We start from the raw sequence: 21,760 nt of genomic DNA, 5'->3' as shown, positions 1-21,760 counted from the left end.
CCTATGACATGAATGACACAGTCCCAGGATAGCCTGACATGAGGGCATCTCTTTGGCTGGGGCTTAGATAAAGACGGGGAATCTTCTTGCTCTGGTTCCTGGAGACAAGATAAGCCCATGGAAGCTCCCACTCAGAAGGATGCTGGGCTCTTCCTTTGGATATACCCTCAGGTCACCTTATCTACTGGCCCGAGGCAGCAGACTGGGTATGCAACCATGGTCATCCCGGCACCCAGACTGCCCTCCCCTCCACGGTGGTCACCGGCCTCGTCTGATCTCCACATGCCTGACATGTACACAGAATGACACACAGGACCAAGCCCCCACGTGGCACAGGCACTCTACTCTCTCCTTATCTCCAACACTGCAAACTGGTGTCCACCAGCACATCAGCCTTCACTTGTGTGGGGTTTGTCCCACCACTTTTTAAAAGTTTGCATCTGTTGCCAACATTTCAAGCTTGCAGTTTTCACTTTCCGATCTCTAGATTCACTACAAAATTAGGCCCAATTCCCAGGAGACAACAGTGGCTAAATAGCAACTGTTTTAAATGGAGTCAGTTCTCTAAGTTCACAATGCGACATAAAGACCAATGTGAGACCGCCTTCTTTGAGGTCAAGGGTCAGCCGCCACTGGCCACTGCCTTTGCCTCCCTGTTTCTCTCACATAGCCTGCTACCTTTGCCAACGGTCTGGCCCCGGCAGATAGCCACATTTGAATCTGCTGTTGTTTACAGTTCCATGTCTCCCAGGCCAAGTGCCCTCATCCATAATCCCACAGGGCCAGTTCTCCTGGCCCACCCCTCACCTCGTGATGTCTTCCGTCAGCTGAGCTGGGTCAGGGGGGTAGAACTTGACTGTGAAAGCAAAATTCCAGGGGCTGCCTGAGAGGAGAAGATGGGGAGAGATCAGAGAGACCACATCCAAAGAGTGGCCCAGATGCACCAGCCTACCAGCAAGTCTTCAAAGCCTTCTCCTATCTCTAAATCTCAAGATAATCTAATCATGGAGCCTAGAAAATTGTTCCCACTTGACAGATGAGGAAACTGAGGCCCAGGTTGAGCCTTATGAGCTATCAATGGGAAGATAGAAAGAGAACTACTGCTGTATATCAGGCACACTGTGAATTACTTCACAAATATCACTTCACTTAACCTCAAAACAACCCTGGAAGTCCTGTGATTAGCCCCACTTCTCAGGTGAGCACATGGAGGCCCAGGCGATAATAGGCTCAATTTCATGTGCATTTGTAGTTTTTAATCTTCATAACCACCCTGAGGTCAAGTTTCCTTTATATAGTTGAAGATTCTGAGAGGTTAAGTCACTCTCCTGGTTGGTAGAAGAGAACAGGTATCCAAATTCTGGTCATCTGATCCCAGAACCCAGGGTCCTGACCACAAGGACTCCTGGGAAAAAGCAGCCCCAAGGGATATCACTGTCTCAGGGATAACAGTAATAATAAATAATAACAATAGCTAGTACATGCTGGATGTACTGTGTACAGGCACCTTGGTGGGTGCTGTACCTATGATAACATCACTACTTCTTGTGCTGCTGAACTGTTCTCTGCCTCAGTTGCCTTACCTGGAGCCAGGATTCAAATCCAAGCCTTCTGGCCCCAGTGTCTGCCCCAACTGCCCCAGGGAAGCCAGAAGAAAAAAGAGAGCGACGAACCTGTGCTGGGCACTACGCATGCATTTGTCATTTAACTGTCACTCCCCACCACCATATGAGACAGGAATTATTAGTCCACATGCCAAGGAGAAGCAAGGGCCCAGAGGACTTGCTGCAGGCATCCTAGGTGACGGTACTGAGGCTCGGGAGGAGATACACCTGATGCTGAAGCTCAGGACACAAGGGCTCATGAAGCCACCTTCAGAAAACTGAGTGGCTGTTACAAACAACAGAAAGGAGGCAAAAGGGCAGGTGTAGGATGAACGGCTGGGAGGTAGAGGAGGAGGGACAGAGACTGGGGATCCACTGGAGGAGGCACTTTCTAAGGACCAAGCGTACTCCTCAATGGTTTAAGGTGCCACAAGGAACAATTGCTACATGCCTGGGCAGCACTGGAAGGCTATGGGCAAGCTCTGGAGGGTGGAGGGGGAGGCCAAGGACTGAAGTTAGCTGACTGCCTCTTCCCCAAGCCCTTGGTCTTCACTAAACACTGTACTCTACACTTGGCTGCCTGTACTTGTTTCAATTCCTTCAAGCATGAGAGGTAGGCCTCTGAGCAGGGCTGGGGCTGCTAAAGGACAATCTAGATCCCAGGCCTAGGACCCTGTCAGCCCCAGAGAAGCCTGTGTGCCTGCCTCTTTGTCTTCAACTGACAGGAACCTACAGGAAGAATTCCTCAAGCCCCCTCCCTCGGAGTCAGCTGGCATCCCTGGGCCCAGCTGCCTGCTGTCATGGCAACAGGCTCTGCTACAGCTTTCCAGCCAGGGGACCAGGGAGTCCAGGAGAGAGCACCACAGCCAGGGGGAGGGGCCCTTAATGGAGGCATCTCTGCCTCCAGGCTCTGTATCCATTTAAAGACTGAAGCCCCTTGTGGAGGCAGCCAAACTCCCCCTTCTTCCATTTGAAAGCTGCCATAGCCCTCCTAACATGCCTTTCTCTCTAGGCCAGGAAGGACAAGTTAAAGGCCTGCTGTCTGCCCTCACAGGGCCTTGAACAGAGTGAAGGATGGGGTTGGGAGGCCAGGGCCCAACTGGCTCAGCCAACACCTGGCTCTGAGACTTTATGTAAGTAACCACCTCTCTGAGCCTCTAAGGAAAGGGGCATTGGTTACTGAAGTCTGCACTAGCTCTGGGCAGGAGGGTGACTGTTTCCAGGCCACCTATTTGTCCCCTGTCCTGAATAACTTTCAAGGTACCTTTTAGGACTAATGTCCTAAATGCTTTATGATTTCTCTGCTAACCTGCCTGACTCATTCTCTTCTCTGGACCTCAGTCTCATCATCTGTGAAACAATGTCAATATCATTCCTGCCCTGTCTTCCCCAAGACCTGCCATGCAGAGCAAAGTCGGAGGGAGCAGTTCACCCAGCCCCCCCTTCTACCGCATCTCCAGCCACAGCAAGCCACTCACTCCGGATCTGCTTCTTGATTTCCTTGGAGGGATCCAGCCAGTTCTGAAAGAGAAAACAGGGTTCCTTGGAGGGAAGATGGAGGAGAGGGCCAGACAGGGTTAAGGGAGAAATGTCCTGAAACTGCCAGTTGGGAAAACTTGCTAGTGGGGAACACCCTTCCCTGGCAAAAGAAGCTTTTTCTTTGGGACAGAAAGGTGAGGGGACTGAGGTCTGGATTCCATGGCAGAGTTAGAACCTAGCACCCCGGGGCAGCCACAGCGACCAGGTATTGCAACTCCACCAAGGAAAGGAAGAAACACTGGCCGGGCTCCTCAGTTCATCTAAGCAACTCACATGGCCATGCTGTGGCTCTCCAGATACCCATGTTGGGTGACTACAAGTCATCAAGAAAGGACTGGGGGTGGGGTGGAGACAGAACAGAGGGTGGAGAGGGCTGGCTGATCCTTGGGGACATGCAAGTGGAAGGTGCCTAATGAAGGTCTGAGGGAAGTCATGGGATATGGCCAGGACTACAGAGACCCTTGGGGAGAGGCCTACCCTCGCGGCCGGCCCCCAGCCAGGTACCTTCTGGCTGTCAGCATCGCAGAAGGTCAGGCCAAAGTAGTCCTTCTCCAGGAGGTTGAGGTGCTCGCAGACCAGGTCAAACAGCACCTGGCCCCGGCCATGCTTCTAAAGGATAAAACAGAGAGGCAGTGAGGTTAGAAAACACCTTATGGTGGGACTGGGAGCTGCTCTTGGCTCCACCTAGACACCCAGAAAGTTCTCAAGAGGCTTCCAGTGTCTGGACAGGACCTCAACACTCCTGCCACATGGTTCTGCTGAGTGTACAGGGCACAGTGCTCAGCCCAGCCAAGCCTTCTTCCAAGTCCTGCTGGGGTTTCTCCAGATCGTGGACTTGCTTGGGGCAAGTAGAAGTGGAAGTGTGGGGAGTGACTGATTTCTCTTTCCTTACATCAATCAAGAGAAGGAGTGGAACACCAAAGTCCTAAGCTTCGGGTGGGAAAGGAAAAGAAGAATCCCCTAAAAAGTGAGACCCATGGGCAGGGGAAGAAGGGGAAGGCCTAGACTTAGAGTCATAGTGTGACTTTCACTAAATCTAAGTGAGATCAAGAGAGACCAGTCTGGAGGGCCACTGCCTCCCCAGGTGGCAAGTAAGGTGGAAGAGAGGCTCAGGGGACCTAAACCAGCCTCCGCATGAAGCAGCACAGTTGGACTCACCTCTCCCACTCCAAAGCAAGGAGGCCTGGGACTACTCTGAACCACAGTCGCAGCATGAGGATTTAGCACAACAAAGCCCAGAGCCAGCTTGGTAAGCCAAACCCACCAGGTGTGAAGACAAGCACCCGTCAAGGGATCCAGGTCAGGAGGAACACGAGGCAGTTGCCACCCAGTTAGGGAACTCCAGAGAAAGAATGAGGTCTCTTCAGGGACCAGGCCTGGACAGGAGAATTCCTGAGCCTACAGGAGCCCATCTGAGAGAGTGAGCTGGTTGAGCCAAACACTCCAAGCACTTCTGGGGCAAGCTGAAGCAGTCCCTGGGAACCATGGGCCAGAAAAGAAAGGGAAAGAGAGAGCCCTTTATTTTGCCCAGGAGCAGGGAAGGTATTTCACCTTGAAACCCTCCTACCAAAGAAACACACATAAAAACAAACAGAACCAAAGCTTGTGGAGAAGAGGGGCCCAGGCCTACCAGAGTTCAGAAGTAAGTCAGAGGCTGGTGCTGTAGCTAAATGACAGAGCACTTGCCTAGCACTTGTGGGGCACTGAGTTCAATCCTCAGCACCACATAAAAATAAATTTTAAAAATGAAGATATTGTAAAGAAAAAGAAGAAGAAGTCACATCCCTTAAAACCAGGGCATGGGGGAGAAGGGCTCCTATAGATCTCAGGGTTGGGGCCACCATCTGAACTCTTCCACACAATGTAGAGAAGGGCTGGGTGCAGGGCCTAGGCAGAAGCAAACTTCTAAGGAAGGAGGGGCTCAGAGTGAGGCAAGTCTGAGCCCTTACTGGACGGGAGACACTAAATGTAGGGCCAGAGGGTTGGAGAGGAGGCATCTGTTATGCTGCTGCTGTGAGGCAGGGACCTGTCACAGGGCCTTCCACATGGATGAGAGCATCCTTCCAAGGGACTGATTCCCTGTGCTTGGGTGACACATTTACCACGGATAACTAGTTTGTCCTGGAGACTAGAGATGATGCCCTGGAAAGGAGTATTCACAAAGAAAGGAAGATCCCTCCTTAGCACGCCCCCGCCAAAAAAAATAAAGGGGATTCTAGTTTAAATGTAGGTATCCGCTAAGGTGAGATAGAACAGCCCAGTTTCTAAGCCCCTGTGATGCGGATCAGCCCTTAGATGGTAACATTCTTGCTAGGGTATAGCCACCTTTTCCTCATGCCAGCCCTGTGACATGTCTAATTCTGTTTGCAATCATAATGGTCTTTCTGGGCCTTGTCACCATCTGTACAAAGAAGGGCCAGGCCAGGTCATCTCCCTGGACACTGCAGTTGGCTCAGGACTCCTCTGGTTTGGCCAGGCTAAGGACACATAGGAGCCTGCCCTGGCTCTGAAGCCAGCCAGCCAGGGACAGGACATATGGCGCTGGGTGCTCCCCTACCTCCACCTCACACTCGTACTCAGAGGCATCGAGCAGAGTGACTCGGCAGATGGCACTCTTGTACTTCTTGGCAATCTTTTGGGGTGATTTCTGGGCCTTGCTGGGCGTGGTCCTCTCTGATAGGCCATCGGCCTCGCTGTAGTCCTTCTCCTCCATGTCTAGACTCTGTAGGTCCAAGCAAGAAAGAGTCTGGTCATTAAACTTGAAGCCATAGCCTTTCACACAAACAAAAAGCCATCAGGGATAGCTGGGGCTGGACAGACTCCACCATGAGAGTCACTGCCCTCTGTGATCCACAGGGTAACCAGGGGCCATGGCTTGGTGTGTATAGGAGAACTCAAGTTTCCATGGGCAATGAGGGCTCTTCATCTGAGTCTTCCCTGGAGGCTGCTGCTAACAGGGCAGCATCTTCAGGCAGAAGTCTCCCACAAAACCAAGCCCACGACTAGAGCTCTCCTGCCTCCCTGGAATAGTGTGCCAGTTATGGGGCAACCATCTGGCTCCTCCTTCTCGACTGTCACAGGGTTAGCATGAGGCTGGCAGCTGTTGACGGATCACCTGGAGGCAAGGGCCAGAGCCCAACCCTGATTCCCTCAATGGCCTTGGTTCAGTCCCTGACCTCCTTGGGCCTGTTGTGAAGTAAGGAGGTATGAATTTGGGGGCTAGATGATCCTTCAAATCACCCCAAAACTTTAAGGTGCTCCAGGGTCACATTGGGCTTGCTAAGCTAGAATGAAAAGGCTCAAAGGTGGGAAAATAAAGTTGAAAGAACAGTTTTTGGAGGTCAGGCCTAGGTTTGACTTCCGCCTCTATCACTTCATGGCAAGGTAACTTTGGGTAACTCACTTTATTCTACTCCGCCCATTTCTCCAAGTGTAAAATGGAGAAATGAGCAGAGAATTAAATATAAATGGGATCGCGATGCTCCCAGCATAGTGCTCAGCACATAATGGGTCACAAATAAATCTTAGTTTCCTCCTTCCTTCCTGATGAGGAAACACTGGGTCCCTAAGAACTGGAACCCCCAGGACTGGCTGGGCAGGAGGAAGGCCCTCAGGCCCTCAGGTGCATACCTGTTCAGCAGGCCGAGCGTCCTGCTGGGGCGGATGCTTCTCATTGGAGTTGGCCTCTGGGTGGCCGTGGCCTGCGGGGGTCACAGGGGTGGTCACAGCAGCAGCTGCCTCAGGCTGTTGTGGGGCCTCCTCCTGAGCCTTCTTCACCTCAGAATCGGGGCCTGTCTCTGTTGTCATGGTGACCAGCACGCCTGCATTGGCATGAAGGAAAGCATGTGACAGGGGAAAGGGACGGTGATAGTGTAACAGAGGGGGCAGGAACCACATGCAGAGAGAGACAGATGGAGGCAAATGGACAGAGAAGGAGGGAGGGAGGGATGGGGGAAAGGGAAGATGGAGTCATGAGAAGTGAGGAGTTAGTGGCAGCAGCTGAGGTCATAGGTCCCCCTCCCACCCTGTGCCCATAGATCCTCAAGGACTCTGATCTCTCAGCCCAGATCTAGAATCTGAGCCCTTTCTAGGGATAATGAGGGTCTCTTCAGAGAGCCCCCACTCTACCAAGGAGGCACAGGGTAACTAGCCTCAGGCAGGACCCTGGCCAGGCTGTCTCCAACCACAGTACCTGGCACATGCTATTCCCTCAAAAACACTGAATGCACTGAACTCAATCAAGAGAACCCTGAGTTTCGGGCCCTTTGGGCACTGAGTCTGGACAAGCCTCTTCATGCCCCAAGCTACAATAATTCTTGCACATACATCTCAGTCCCACCCCCAGGGATTCTGTCAGGATGGGCCCACAGGGATAACAGCAGGTAAGCACCTGTTAAAAATACACCACCCTACCCATGTCAAAGTCAGGGGAATGCGCTCTGGCCCAAGTCTGCCACAAATGTGGCAATCACTTTACCTCTCTACAAAGTGAGGGACTTAAGGTATTATTTCTGGGACAAACTATTAGTATTTCCCCCTCAAAGCATTAAATGAAATTCTAGAGAGAATCAAGAACCTAGTGTTCAACTATTTTGTTGAAATTAGTCAACTGGAGAGACAGAGAGAGAGAACAGCATAGTCATATTTACATATTTAAAAAACAATAAATAATAACCTCAGCACCATATGTTTGTGTTTTACACAGTTAGGAAAAGATCTGAAAGGACACTCACCAGAGGTTAAAGGAAAAGTGAAAGAGATCTTAGGAATGGGGTGAGATAAGCGAGGAAGTTTGATTTTTCACTTTATATCATTTGGAATTAACTTGTATCTTTTTAAATGGGAGGATGGATGGATAGACAGATATTAACCTACAAGTGTTATTTTAAGGGCAAAAGCACCCACACCTGATCCCAATTAGTGGATCCTCAAAAGGGTGGGGGTGGCTTGTAGCTAAAACCAGGGGAACAGAGAAATGAGCAGGAACCCTCACCACTAAATGCAGGCCTTTCCTCTAAATCCATCAGACTACTGTGTATGAGAAAGATACAGACTAGACCCATCAGGCCCCTCTCTCCACCCCATCCACCAGGGTAGGCCTCTGATGGCCAAGTAGACACTGAATCCACTCTAGGCAATGCAGAGTCCTTGCCCCAACTTCCTTTATTTTTCTTGCAGTGCTGGGATTGAACCTAGGGCCTCATGCGTACTAGGCAAGGGCTCTCCTACCCCAGTCCGTTATTTTTATTCTTTGGTTTCTCTCTCTGCATTCCTGTGGGTACTTGTGTGGCCCAAAGTAAAAGTGCTGGACAGAAAGTCGGGAACCCTAAGAGCCCCACTCAGCCACAGGGGCACCCCAGGGCTCTGGAGGGGTCATGGCATCCTCAGTCCACACAGAGCTGGTCACAAGTGGAAAGCTTTGTGAGCTGGAGCTTCTAGCACAAATAAGACGGTGTGTTGTTATGGGTGTTACTGTTAAGAAGAAAGATTAGGAGGGCTGGGGGTGGTGGTGCACACTTGTCAACTCAGGAGGCTGAAACAGGAGGATCACAAGTTTGAGGCCAGCCTGGGCAATTTAGTGAGGCCCTAAACAACTTTGTAAGACCCTGTCTCAAAATGAAAAATATAAATAAGGACTGGGGTTGTAATTCAGTGGTACATTGCTTGCCTAGCACGTGTGAGGCACTGGGTTTGATCCTCAGCACCACATAAAAAATAATAAAAGTATTGTGTCCATCTACAATTTTAAAAAATTAAATACACACACACACACACACACACACACACACACAAAGAAAGAAAGGGTTTGGGATGTAGACACCGCGGGTTCAATTCCCAGTACCAGAAGAAGAACAAGGGGAAGAAGAAAGAGGTGGAGTAAGGGAGGGCCTTGGCCACATTGCCCTGCTCCCACTCACAAAGGCTTTCCCTCCAGCCATTATACTGGGCCCTAGGGGTACATCTTCAAGCCATAGTTACATAAAAGCTCTCCATCACTCACATGACATTAAGTGCTGACTCTGGGCCAGGACACAAAGTGACAAAAACTGCTCTAGGGGAGCTCGCAGCCTAGGAAAGGTCAACCTGAGACCTGTCTGCCAGGCTCAGGATCTTTCCTAGACCTGCCCTTGATACGAGTTATCATGTTAGGTAAGACCGATAGGCAAGAACCCTTGAAATAAATGCTTACTTAATTTCACTTAAAAAAAAATCCACAGATTAATGTGCCTGTTTTATGCGGTGAGAAGCAGAATCTGTGTGACTCTCATGCCAGGCAGTGCAGGGGTGCATCCACTCCCCCACTCCTGGTGGTCTCCGCCTGGAGGCCCTCAGACCCTCAGAACTTTCTCCCAGGTCTGGGTGTCCTTGGAAATAACCCAGGAAAGCAATGTTAAAAAAATAACCCCGTCTTCCCTGTGTGTCTCCAGCAGAGCCTGCTGCAGACAGTGCCACCGATAAGAGGAGCTGGATGTCTTTTGAGATAATTAAATTTATTCCTCTTCATTTACAGGTGAGACTCAGAGATCGAGAAACTTGAATGACAGTCACCTCCTCAGACAGGGCTCCTCTTCTTCCTCCATCCACCCTCCTCCCCACCCAGCTGCCTGACTTCCCAGATCCTAACTCCAGGTCCATTTTCTCTCCTCTGCACCTGGCTGCCTCAAGCAAACCCCATCAGACACACCTAGAAGGAAAAAGCACTCAGGCCCAATTGAACACCAAGATGCCCCACGGCCAGGGGCAGGGGATAGATGATCCCTCATCCTCTCAGCAAGTGGAAGAAAAAAGGATACAAAAATCCTGGACAACGTTTGAATGACGAAGCACAGGACATGACAGTTTATACAGATGAGTCCTATTTTAATTAAAATACACACACAGATCCAGATGGCCCCCAATTTACGGTGGTTCGACTTACATGTTTTTTTTTAAAGATTTATCTATTTTTAAGTTTTTTAGGTGGACACAATATCTTTATTTTACATTTATGTGGTGCTAAGAATCGAACCCAGTGCCTCGTGCATGCTAGGCGAGCACTCTACCACTGAGACACAACCCCAGCCCCAACTTACATGTTTTTGAAGTTATGACAATGTGAAAACATACCCAGACAACCATTTTGCTTCTTACTTTCAGTATAGTATACAATAAATGACAGGAGATTTGGGGCTAGGGATGTGGCTCAAGCGGTAACATGTTCGCCTGGCATGCGCGGGGTTCGATCCTCAGCACCACATAAAAAGTAAAATAAAGATGTTGTGTCCACCGAAAACTGAAAAATAAATATTAAAAAATTCTCTCTCTCTCTCTCCTCTCTCTCTCTCTCTCTCTCTCTCTCTAAAAAAAAATGACAGGAGATTTGTAACACTTTATTACATAATAGGCTTTGTGTTGGAAGACCGTGCCCAACTATAGGTTAGTTAATGTAAGTGTTCTGAGTACATTGAAGTTTGGTTCAGCTAAGCTATTCAGTAGGTGAAAAAATTTTTTTAGTTGTTGATGGACCTTTATTTTATTTATTCATATGTGGTGCTGAGAGTTGAACCCAGTGCCTCACACATGCTAGGCAAGTGCTCTACCATTGAGCTATATCCCCAGGCCTTGAATGCATTTTTTATTTATGATATTTTCAACTTACACTGGGTTTTTCAGGCAACAACACTGTGCTATGTCAAGAAACATCTACATAGAAAATGTAAAAACGTATTACCCATAGTTATTTCTGGATACAGATTGCTATTTTTTGCTTCTTTCAATTTAAATGTAGCTCTTGATTTTTCTACTATAGTTGGAGATTCCTTGAATTATTTGTTGATTAATTTATTTTTTCAGATGGGGTTCTCACTATGTTGGCCAAGCTAGCTTTGATCTCCTAGGCTTAAATGATCCTCCTGCCTCAGCCTTCTGAGTAGCTGGAACCACAGGCGGGCATCACCATGCCTGCAGGGCTCCTTAAATAATTGTTTAAAAAATTAAAGGTTAAAAATTTTTTTTTTCTAATGTACACCCACGGCTTGATATCACAGGATTAGAAGGAGATAAAGAAAGTCCATTAAAATTTGGTTTTAATTTAGGAATTAAAAAAGAAAAATGCAGTATCTTATCTAAAACCTATGATGAAATCTCTATTTGACTAATCCAAGGATAACAACATGGTTCTCTCACTAGGCCACAAAGAAGGGGCCAAGGACCTGGCCTTGGCTTCTGACACAGCTGGCCACATGAGCACAGATCTGCCCAGGCCCAGGTCAGCACAGACTGATGGAAACTGCTAGGTGGCAGGCCAGGTCAGGACCCAGAGGGGATCCTTGGGGAAAGCACGTGCTGGTTCCCATGGAGCTTGCTGCAACAAGAGGATGACACTGTCCCAGGAGATGGCATGTTGTGACTTAGATTTGCTAGTGTATGTATCAGCCTCTCAGAAGAGTCTGGACCTGATGATTAATAATGTGGCCTGTAGTTTCCAAAGATGACATCTAGGATAAGGGCTAGAGGTGGAGTTAGGAGTGTTTAGATAGAAGATGGCACAGAGGGCTTTTGAGCTGCGTCACCATTTGGGCAAAGGCCTAGAGGGATGGGCCAAGGGGGCTGTGCAAGAAACAGAAGAGACCTTGGCATTCTGATACTTTGAGAACCTTGTAAAGGGGAGCACCAGACGTCCTGGCAGAAGGGACAGGTTGGACTTTGGGAGAAGTGAAAGAGCTGGGGTGGTGAGAGCAAGCTTAGAAGAGTCAAGAATGTCACTCTGACTGCTGGAGGAAGATGGAACTCCCATCACTGAGCACCTCTGTGGGCCAGAGCCAGGCCAGAGACTTCACAGACATTCACAGATCCCACACAGCACAGCAGGGCAGGGGGCTCTACTGCTCAGTGGTTAAAAGCACAGACTTTGGAGTCAGGCACAGGGAGACCCCAAAGCCAAGTTCCAATACTCACTCACTCCGTGAACTTGGGCAAGTGACTTCATTTCTCTAAGCCACAGTTGTGTTGTCTATAAAATAGAGATCCTCCTTCCCCCTTCTTAGGATAGGGATAGAGATTCAGGAAAATAACACAGAGAGCACTTAGCATAGTGTGCACCCAGTAAAACATAGGAAAACAGAATTAAACGAGTAATGGAAGCCTCAGTGAGCACTGGCCTGCAAACTGATGGCAGAAATGGATGCAGCAAGAGATATACTCGGACACAGAGGCCAGCAGGGCCAGACTGATGACACCAATGTATGAAAGGCTGAATGCATGGGATTAGAAAAAAGGAAAGGTCAGCCAGAAAAGTGAATGCTGACAGCGCCCGCGCCAGTCCTGTCTGGGGAGAGAGGCCCAGCATTGTCAGGGGTGCTGGCCTGGCCTGGGCTGGGGCTGGCCCAGCAGACTGCCAGCAGCTGAGACTCTGCAACATTACAGCCACCATCTGGCTCCTCTGGTTCACCTTCCAGGGCACTAAGAAGCCTTATCACACTATGGATCTCCATCTGAGTGGCCTGCAGGGAGAGGGTGTCCCAGCCCCGCTGAGGCAATACCCACTTGGCCCAGCAGTTGTACCTCTTCTTAAAAATGAATCGACAGGGGCTGGGGCTGGGGCTCAGTGGTAGAGCACTTGACTAGCATGTGTGAGGCACTGGGTTTGATCCTCGGCACCACATTAAAATGAAATAAAGATATTGTGCCCACCTACAACTAAAAAATAAATATTTTAAAAAATGAATCAAGGGCATCTGGTTAGCCTTCTGATCAGGGTTAACATGAGTCAGCATCTCTGAGCCCAGTAATTCAGATGTGGTCTTTTTCTCTATCGCCCACCCTCATTCCTAGCAACTGCTCAGGTCCAAACCACTACTGGCTCACACCAGGATGGCTGTCCCAGCCTGCTCCTGTGGCCACATCAAGGGTTTACTCTTCAGAGAGCATCCACAAGGATTTCTTTCAAAACTCCAGGTGGACGTCCTCCTTAAAACCTCCAATTGCCGGCCAGGTGTACACCTGTAATCCCAGCTACTTTGGAGGCTGAGGCAGAAGGATCACAAGTTTGAGGTTAACCTCAGCAACACAGGGAGAACTTGTCTCAAAATAAAAAATCAAAAGGGCTGAGGATGTGGTACAGCACCCTGAGTTCAATCCCCAGTACCACAAAACAACAACAATGACCAACAAACCCTCTGATGGCTTTGCATCAAAATAAAACACAATAGCAAGCCGTAGGACTCTGCATATGGCCCTGTCTCTCTTTCCAGCACCAGGTCCAATTTGCCAGTCCCCTACGGCCTCCCAACCCCGCCACCACCACTGGGAGCTTGCCATACTGGCGTTCTGTTTGTTCTTCAACTGTGCCAGGCTTGCCTCTGCATTGAGGCTTTGTCCTTAATGATCCCTCTGGATGGATAGTAAGCTCATCTGCACTCTTAGTGTGACAGTTCTCACCTTCAAGTTGCAAATCTATGTGTGTCCCTTGACCATCCTGTCTCAAATGGATCCCTCTCCCTATCTTTTAGGTTATATCATGCTAAATTGTTTATTTGGTTTTGCCTTTTTTTCATTTTTAATCATTTTAAAGTACAACAATTTTCAGGGGCATTAATTATATTCACAATGTTGTACAACAATCACCACCATCTATTTCCAAAAAAATTAAATACCTCAGACAGAAACTCTGTATCCATTATAAGTAAGCATGTTGGGTTTGCTTGTCTGTTTTCATAGGAATCACCATAAACTGAACTTATACGTATTGACAAATTTACTTACTCATTTCTATTCTTCCTTTAGAATATAAGCTCCAGAAAGATCTCTGTCTCATTTGCCATTCTCTCCAGGGCTTAACGCAGTTCTTCACAAATAACAACAAGAAAGTCAACATTTAGCTGGGCCTGGCATTGTGCACCTCTAGTCCCAGCTACTCCGGAGGCCGAGGCAAAAGGGCCATTTGAGCCAGGAGTTCAAGGCTAGCCTGCACAACATAGTGACACCTTGTCTTAAAACAAAACACAACAACTAAATTAATAGTCTACAGAGTTAACATTTATACAGTTTGCTATTTGCCAGGCATTGATCTAAGTACATTAACTAACTTATTTAATCTTCACAAAAACCTATAATAGGTACTCTTATTATCTCCAATTTACAAAAGGAGGAGCTGAAGTTAAGCAAGCTGCCCAAGATCACATGGCTAATAAATGACAGTGCCAGAATTCTGGGATGCATTCACCAGGACTGCATTCACCTTGGGAAAACTTCATGGCTCCCAGCCAGCCAGCCTCTCCCGAAGATTTCTCAGACCTTTAAGCACCCAATTTTTCAATCCAAATCCCTAACATTTTCCTCTTTATTTTACTGATGAGAACACACAGGCTCAAAGAGACAAAATGATTTACCCAAGGTCATAGGGCCATGCCAGGTCTCTCTGACTCCCAAGTCCTTCCCACTAGATGGCATTTCAGCAGTTTCAGTGGCTCAACTCATACTAATTTCTCCCAGGGGAGAAGCTAGCTAAGGATTGAAAAGCAAACACATTGGGAAGAGCTGCATTGGGAATCTGTATTACTGCTTCCTGTTTCCATGCTGCCACTTCCTACTTGATCACCTCTTTCTCACTATCAGTTTAGTTTCCTCATCTGTCAAACAGAAATAAGAACTCCGGTCCTCCACAGAGTAATGCCATGGTGCTAAAGGTATTACAGAGAATGGAAGGATTGAGAGCTGTGGTTAAAGTCCCACCAAATACAGAGGAGAGAATGATACAGATGCTTATGACGGGTATCTGAGAAGCATGAGAAGCACACACACGTAGAGCAGAACAACATGAGGTCACACAGCCGCGTGGGTCCACGGCCATGAGAAGTCACTCCCTATACAGAAAGGCTGTCTCTTCTAAATCTTTGACATGGAAGACTCCAAAGACTTCTGCCCAGATGTTATTGGGAATTCTGAACCAGATGAGAATAGAGGTAGTGACAGGAAGAAGGGGAGAGAGAACAGAAAGAAGGAAGTAGGGAGAAACAGGAGTCGGGGGAGTGGGCAGAGAGCAGGAGGCACCAAGAACCAAGAGAATGCCAGGCAGAAAAAACTCTTTTGTTTTGATGTTTTCAGTAAGTACAGTTACCAAGACAACTCTGATTTCTTTTTTGGGAGGCCAGGGGGCACATCTCTTCCATCTCCCTGCAACAACGCGTCCTAGGCTGGTACCTCCGTTTGTACCCCCAGATCCATGTCCTGCTTAAAGAAGTGGAGGCTGACCCATTGAACTGTCCCTTGAGACTCTTTCCTGCTGCTTCTGTTTGAGTTTGACCAACAGAAGGTGCTGGCAGGAGGGCAGAGTGCAGAAGAAGAAATGTGTTGAGTATACCTTCCCCAATTTCCCCTCCCCCCCCCCAAGCCCCACTGTGACAGCTCCTTGCCCTGCTCTGGCCATCATGGAGTACAGGTAACATTGTTCCCTCTCTCGACTCATTCAGGCTGGGAGTGGAAGACGGACTCTGTCATTGCTAGTTTGTGGGTGCCTCAATACCCCCGAGGGTTCGCTCAACCCTGATCACACCTGCATTAACATCTCCTCAGCTGAAGCATCTGAGGAGAATTCTGTTCCCTGCCAGAGGCTGCTGATACACCACCTGGCACGAAGTGTGTATGAATCGGGGAGGGGAGCCTGGGAAGAGGCTGCACAGTCTAAAGACTTAGGATGACAAAGGGAAGATAAAGATGATGAAGGAAGACCTTTGGCAGGTCCCTGAATCTCCCTGTGCCTCAGTTTCTTCATCTGTAAAATCATGAGGATAACTTTGCATACCTGACAATTTCACTGTGAAAACGGAGTTGGATCATGTCACCAAACCCTCTAGTTGGTGCTACAGAGACATTAGATCCTCTCATCTTTATTTTTAAGTCCAGAGACTAACATTAACTATTGCATTCCCTGGGAGGAGGAAATGCAGGATTGTTTTTCTTCTTCTCTGTATTTTCCAGTTTTCTACTATTATGTATTACTTTAGAAGCCAGAGAAGAAAAAGAAGAATGAAAAGAAAAAACAGAGAGTGCACTATGGGGCTTATTCTCCTCTCCCAAACGCTAATGATGATCCCTTCCCACAGGGGCTCCCCCTGTATGGAACATGCGCTTCCTCAAGTCACCCTCTCTGGATGAATGTGAATGAAATGACTGGAGGGTGCTGGCTGTGCCCCTCCCAGCCAGGCCCCAAGGATCTAAAAGGGAGCTGAACCACAGTCCGCTTACAGTGGGTGCTCAGGTCTAGCTGGACATGGCACTAGAGAGGTGACAATTTCTCAAGGCCTGCAGTACCCATGGGCACTGCATTAAATAAAACCAAGTGATATGAAGAGGCTGCTACCGTCAGCACTGGCTTCTTGCCCAAAAGTTTCACATGCTCGGCACAGCCACAGACTGAGGTGCAGTTGTGGGTCGGGGACCACGTGACAGCCCAGATCTGCAGAGTAACGACATCAGAAAGAAGAAGTGCCTCCTGCTTGGACCATGCTGATGACGCACAGGAGGCAGCCCAGACCTCCCTCTGGCAAGGCATCCCCAGAGAGCCAGGCGAAGCTAAGAGGCTACGTGAATACTCCCTTCCGGGCTTTAACTCATCCTGCTGTTCTTGGGCCACTCAGGGCAGAGGGGCTTATTCCCCAGGTCAACTCAGCTGGTCAAGGTCACAAAGCCACTCAGTTTGAATACAGCAGAACTAGGATCCAGGTCTACTGGCCCAGAGCCCAGCACTCTTCCCTCCCAGTCCTGCTACATCCCACGACCTCCAATTTGCTATAAACCATGTAACCAAAGCTACCGTTGCTCTGGATGTAGAAATCCTAACAGCAGTATCAATCCCTCCCACATGCAGGGTGCTTTACAATTTAAAGGATCTTTTATAATCCCCATTTTGCTTAGACCTCACCAATCAACTGCTTTGGAGGCAGAGCTGGAATCTTGACTCCATAGGCTTGGTGACATTGGACAGGTACATAACCTCTCTGAGAGCCAGTGTGATCAGGGAAAATGAGAATAATAACCCCTGCATCTCAAAGGCATTTAGTGAGAATGAAACAAGATAGTGCACATGAAGTTCTCTTGGCACAGTATTTGACGTACAGCAGATACTCAGCAGGTGGTAGCAATGGTTCTGATCAGTAAGGCATCACTACCATACAGATGGACAAACTGGGGTCCAGGGAACACAAATAATCTTCCAAGGACACTTGGAGATTGAGCAGCAGCAAGACCCCAGCAGCTTACAGTATCCTAAGAGAATTTGAAATTTTCACCGGTGAGCTCTATACTGGGTAAGGGAAAGAAGGGGTCCGAAAGATGGAATATCCACACCCTTTGAGGGTAACAGAGACACACAGTCTCTTCCAAGCAGGCCATCTTCCACTGGGAAGAGAGAAGAGGAGGGAAAAGAAGGGAGGAGAAGCAGCAACCCTTCAAGGGCAACTCTCATAGTCTCATGGTTTCAAACTTCTTCTCTCACTTGATTTTCATTAATTGTTTAAACACTATGAGAGTTCATTGTCAGTGTTAGTTAGAACAGAATAAAATTGGAAGCAAGTTTAAATTTCTATCAACAGAAGGTTGGCCCAATTATCTAGGATTTATCCATTAAAAATTAATTACAACCAGTGCAGTGGTGCATGCCTGTAATCTCAGCGACTCAGGAGGCTGAGGCAGAAGGATCACAAATTTGAGGCCAGCCTCAGCAACTTAGCAAGACCTAAGCAACTTAGTGAGCTCCTGTCTCAAAATAAAAAGGGCTATGGATGTGACTCATTGATAAAGCACCCCTATATTAAATCCCCAGTACAAAAAATAATAATGATTACACCTGGGCTTGGTGGTGCATGCCTATAAGATGTATCATGTAGGATAAGGCAGGAGGATCACAAGTTCAAGGCCAGCCTAGGCAACTTAACAAGAACCTATAAAATAAATTTTAAAAGGCTAGGGATGTAGTTCAGTGGTACAACACTTGCCTTAGCAGGCATCAGGGTTCAATTCCTAATACCACACACATACACACACACACACACACACACAGAACATTACACAACTATTGTTGGGTTTTGGCGGGGGGGGGGGGGGAGTACTATGACTGTAACCCAGGTACCTGCACATGCTAGAAAAGCAGTCTACCACTGAGTCACACCCCCAGCCATGAGAATTTTTGAGATAGACTTTCATGACATGAAAATACAAATTTATTGACATGAAAGGTTATCAATACATGGATTAAACATTCAAGTTATAAAAAGTAATGCAATTCATAATCCCATTCTTGTTTCCATGTTTATGTAAGTATAGACACTATCTTGGAAAGATGCATACTATCACTGCTACTTCTGGAGAGCAGGATTTTGGTGTAGCTCAGGGGAGAATACATTTCCAAATTATTAGGATTTTTCATGAATTTATTTTGAAATTAAAACTAAAGAAAAAATAATATAACATTAAAGAAAGATTTGTTTGGATCAGTCTTATTTATTCCATGATACTTGCCATAACTCAACTTCTTCCAGTCTGCATCTATGGTCAGACCTAATTTTATACCACTGTAATCTGAATGCTCACAATTTTTTTTAATAATTTTTTAGTTGTAGTTGGACACAATACCTTTATTTTATTTACTTATTTTTATGTGGTGCTGAAGATCAAACCCAGGGCCTTGCACGTGCTAGGTGAGCGCTCTATTCCTGAGCCACAACCCCAGCCCTGAATGCTCACAATTTTATGGGTTTTTCCCACTTAACATTAATTGTACCAGAAATATTTTAACATTATGACATCATTTCCATGACAGCTAAGGTTCGTGGTGCTTTGTACCATATACCATGTACCATGTACCCTGGTGCTACGTACCATGTCAAGAGTTTTACGTGTGTAATGCATGAAGTCTTCACGACAATTCCAAAAGCAGTACATGGACTATCAACATCACAGAAGGAGAGACTGAGGCATGGAGAACTGTTTTGCCAAGGGCTCACAACTGGTATGGACAGAAATAAGACTTAAGTGCTGATCTGTGCGAATCCCAAGTCCTCACTGGGACCTCTGCATCCTACTCCCCTCACTCATACAAATGGTCCCTAACTGATGACATTCAATTTGTGATTTTCTTTTTTTGCTTTATAATGATGCAAAAGCAAGATGCCTTCTGTAGAAACCACACTTAGAATTTTGAACTTTGATATTTTCCTGGGCTAGCAATACGCCATAGGATACTCTCTTGGGATGCTGGGCAGCAGCAGCGAGCTGTAGCTCCGAGTCAGCCACTTGATCATGAGGATGGATAGCCCATACTCAACAGTCCACTGTGTTGCCCAGTAGGCTAGGTATATTCAATGCATTTTCAATTTAGGATGTGTCCAAGTTAGGATAGGTTTATTGGAATGCAACTCCACTGTAAATGGAGAAACATCTGTACCAAGTAGTAAGAAGAATGTAGCAGGTACTGGGTCTTATATAACTCGTATGATCTTGAACAAGTCACTTCCCCTCTTCTTGGTTCACTCATTCACTGGACAAGAATCTGCTGATCATCAAGTGTGAGGACCATGAATAAAACAGGAACCCTGACCTGGAGATTAGAGGTTAGCCTCAACTCTTCATGCACAGTAAGCATCTAACCCCCCACCCCTGCCTCTGTCACCAGGCAGTCATAAAAGCATGAAATGAACAAAGGATGCAGAAGAGCTCTGCCAGGATACGGCTGCATATTCTGCAAGAAGGATTTCTGCGGCTGTTCGCCACTGCATATTATTTTATCCAGTGAATGTTCCAAAACGTTCTCAATCATCTTCCTATTGTTGGACATTTAGTCCCAATTTGCTGCTATTATGGAGAAGCTCTGATGGGGATTTATCCAAAGGAAATAATTCAAAAGAAAAAAAAAAAACCCAGATGCTCAAAGAAGGAGCCGCCTGATCTTCCCAAAGACTGAAGGGAGACCAGACCGTCTTCTCACACCCTGCAAGCTTCAAACTGAATTCCTGACCCGGGGTCTTCCCCACTCCAACCTGCTCCTCCCACATCCTGGCAAGCTATCCAAGGAACATCTTGTGCAAGTTTTAACCTTCCTCCCTCCTGAGCCTTCCATGTCCCTAAGATGAGGCTTCTCTGCAAGGTCACAATTCACCCCCTCATTATAGGTCATACAACTGCCTAAAGGTCCTTCCCAAACCACAGTTCTGTCATGCTCCTCTGAAGACCAAACCCCTACAAAGGTCCCCAGAGCCTCCAGGCTCACATCAAGCCAAAACACCTCAGCCTGACATTTAAGAGAGACGGCAGGGGAGAGGAGTAATGCTTATTGAGTTCCTGCGATGTGACAGCACTGTACGAGGGGCTTTATGTAACAGCCACAACACAGTCCCTATGGGATAGGTGTGTTCATCCATATTTCACAGATGAGGAAACTGAGGCCCAAGGCCACAATGCTAGTACACAGAGGGCTGTGACCAGAACCTCATTGAAGACCCAAACACAAGCTGACCTTCTGAGTCACCTCCCTGCTTTCCCTGCCTCTCCCCTAAACTACCTGTCCCCCCAACACACACACACCACCCACTCTTCTTCAAAGGCATCCTGATTCTTTTCCCCTCTGACCTGGGTCAGTGGGCATCCTTTCCCTACAGTTACCAAATCCTACTAAGCCTTCAGTACACAGCTCCACGGCCCCCATTTTCCTGAAGGCTTTCCTGAGCACAAAACAGGAATCCATGTTGAGCAGGTACAATAGTTTGTTCTTTATCTTTGCCCTGTCATGTCCAGGTCTCCCAGCTAGGCCTCGGAGGAATGGAATGCATTTAAATGGGTGATTGTTTCAAATTGAACACAACCAAGTATGACCTCTGAGAAGGTGCAGGTCATCAGGAACATGGCTCTGACCCATGCTACCTCCCCCACCACCTAGCTGTGCAACCTTGAGCTTGTCTTTCCCTCCGTAAGCCTCAATTCTTCAATCCATAAAATGAGAAGAATAGCTGCCTCACAGGTTTTGTGAAGACTGTATGACTTGTAGGTGTAAGCCCAGCACTTACACATAGTAAGTGCTCAATAAACTCCAGCAGTCACTATTCTATCTACAGCCTCCTGCCCACAAAGGAAGCAGTGCCAGTCTGCTCCCACCTCCACCCATCCACCCAGGAGGTCCCTGACAACAGGACCTCCTCTTCACAGTTCTGGCTGGTGCCCCCAAATTCCTACCCAGGTTATTTCTGCTGGTTGAAACCCTACTAAATGTGGTAGGGGGCAAGTAGCCAATCTATCTACCCTGAGAGGCAATGGAAGCAGACAGTCTGAAGTACCCCCACTCGAAGGGGATTCTGGCCACAACACAGGCCAATGCCGGCTCCTCTCTGAGGGTTCCCAGCCAGTATCTCTCTCTCTATCCCCCAGGACTTCAGTAGTATTCAGGCCATAGAACCACCCTTACTTCACCAGACCCAGCACACAGACCTCTCCACCTAGACCTTCCCTGAGCCACCAGTCAATGATCCAGCCCTGATGGACACCAAGCTGGTACTTCCAGACCACTGCCCCGGGGTATACTGTCATAATAGAGAAGCTCTGGACTCAGACAGCCGCACTTTCCAGCTGTGAAACCTCAGGCAGGTAACATA

General features: G+C 47.8%; 1 protein-coding gene across 15 annotated transcripts in view; it reads right to left on the bottom strand.

Moving 5' to 3' along the window:
• The window catches only part of Epb41l1 (erythrocyte membrane protein band 4.1 like 1), a 121,611-nt gene that overhangs the window by 43,941 nt on the left and 55,910 nt on the right, over positions 1–21,760 (bottom strand). For 10 of the 15 annotated variants that reach the window (XM_076851794.2, XM_076851789.1, XM_076851791.1 and 7 more), the window contains 5 exons: positions 6,774–6,964; positions 5,701–5,865; positions 3,621–3,752; positions 3,083–3,125; positions 808–883 (listed from right to left, as the gene is read on the bottom strand). In XM_076851794.2, the coding sequence (XP_076707909.1) occupies positions 808–883; positions 3,083–3,125; positions 3,621–3,752; positions 5,701–5,865; positions 6,774–6,950 (593 nt within the window). In that variant the 5' untranslated portion in view covers positions 6,951–6,964. The remainder of the gene's footprint in view (positions 1–807; positions 884–3,082; positions 3,126–3,620; positions 3,753–5,700; positions 5,866–6,773; positions 6,965–21,760) is intronic. The other 5 variants (XM_076851799.1, XM_076851785.1, XM_076851786.1 and 2 more) reach the window with 1 other exon arrangement.

Source organism: Callospermophilus lateralis, chromosome 3 (genome assembly GCF_048772815.1).
Source record: "Callospermophilus lateralis isolate mCalLat2 chromosome 3, mCalLat2.hap1, whole genome shotgun sequence".
NCBI classification, from domain to species: Eukaryota; Metazoa; Chordata; class Mammalia; order Rodentia; family Sciuridae; genus Callospermophilus; species Callospermophilus lateralis.
Note: the sequence above shows the minus strand (reverse complement) of the source record. Positions and strands in the feature narration are given on the sequence as shown.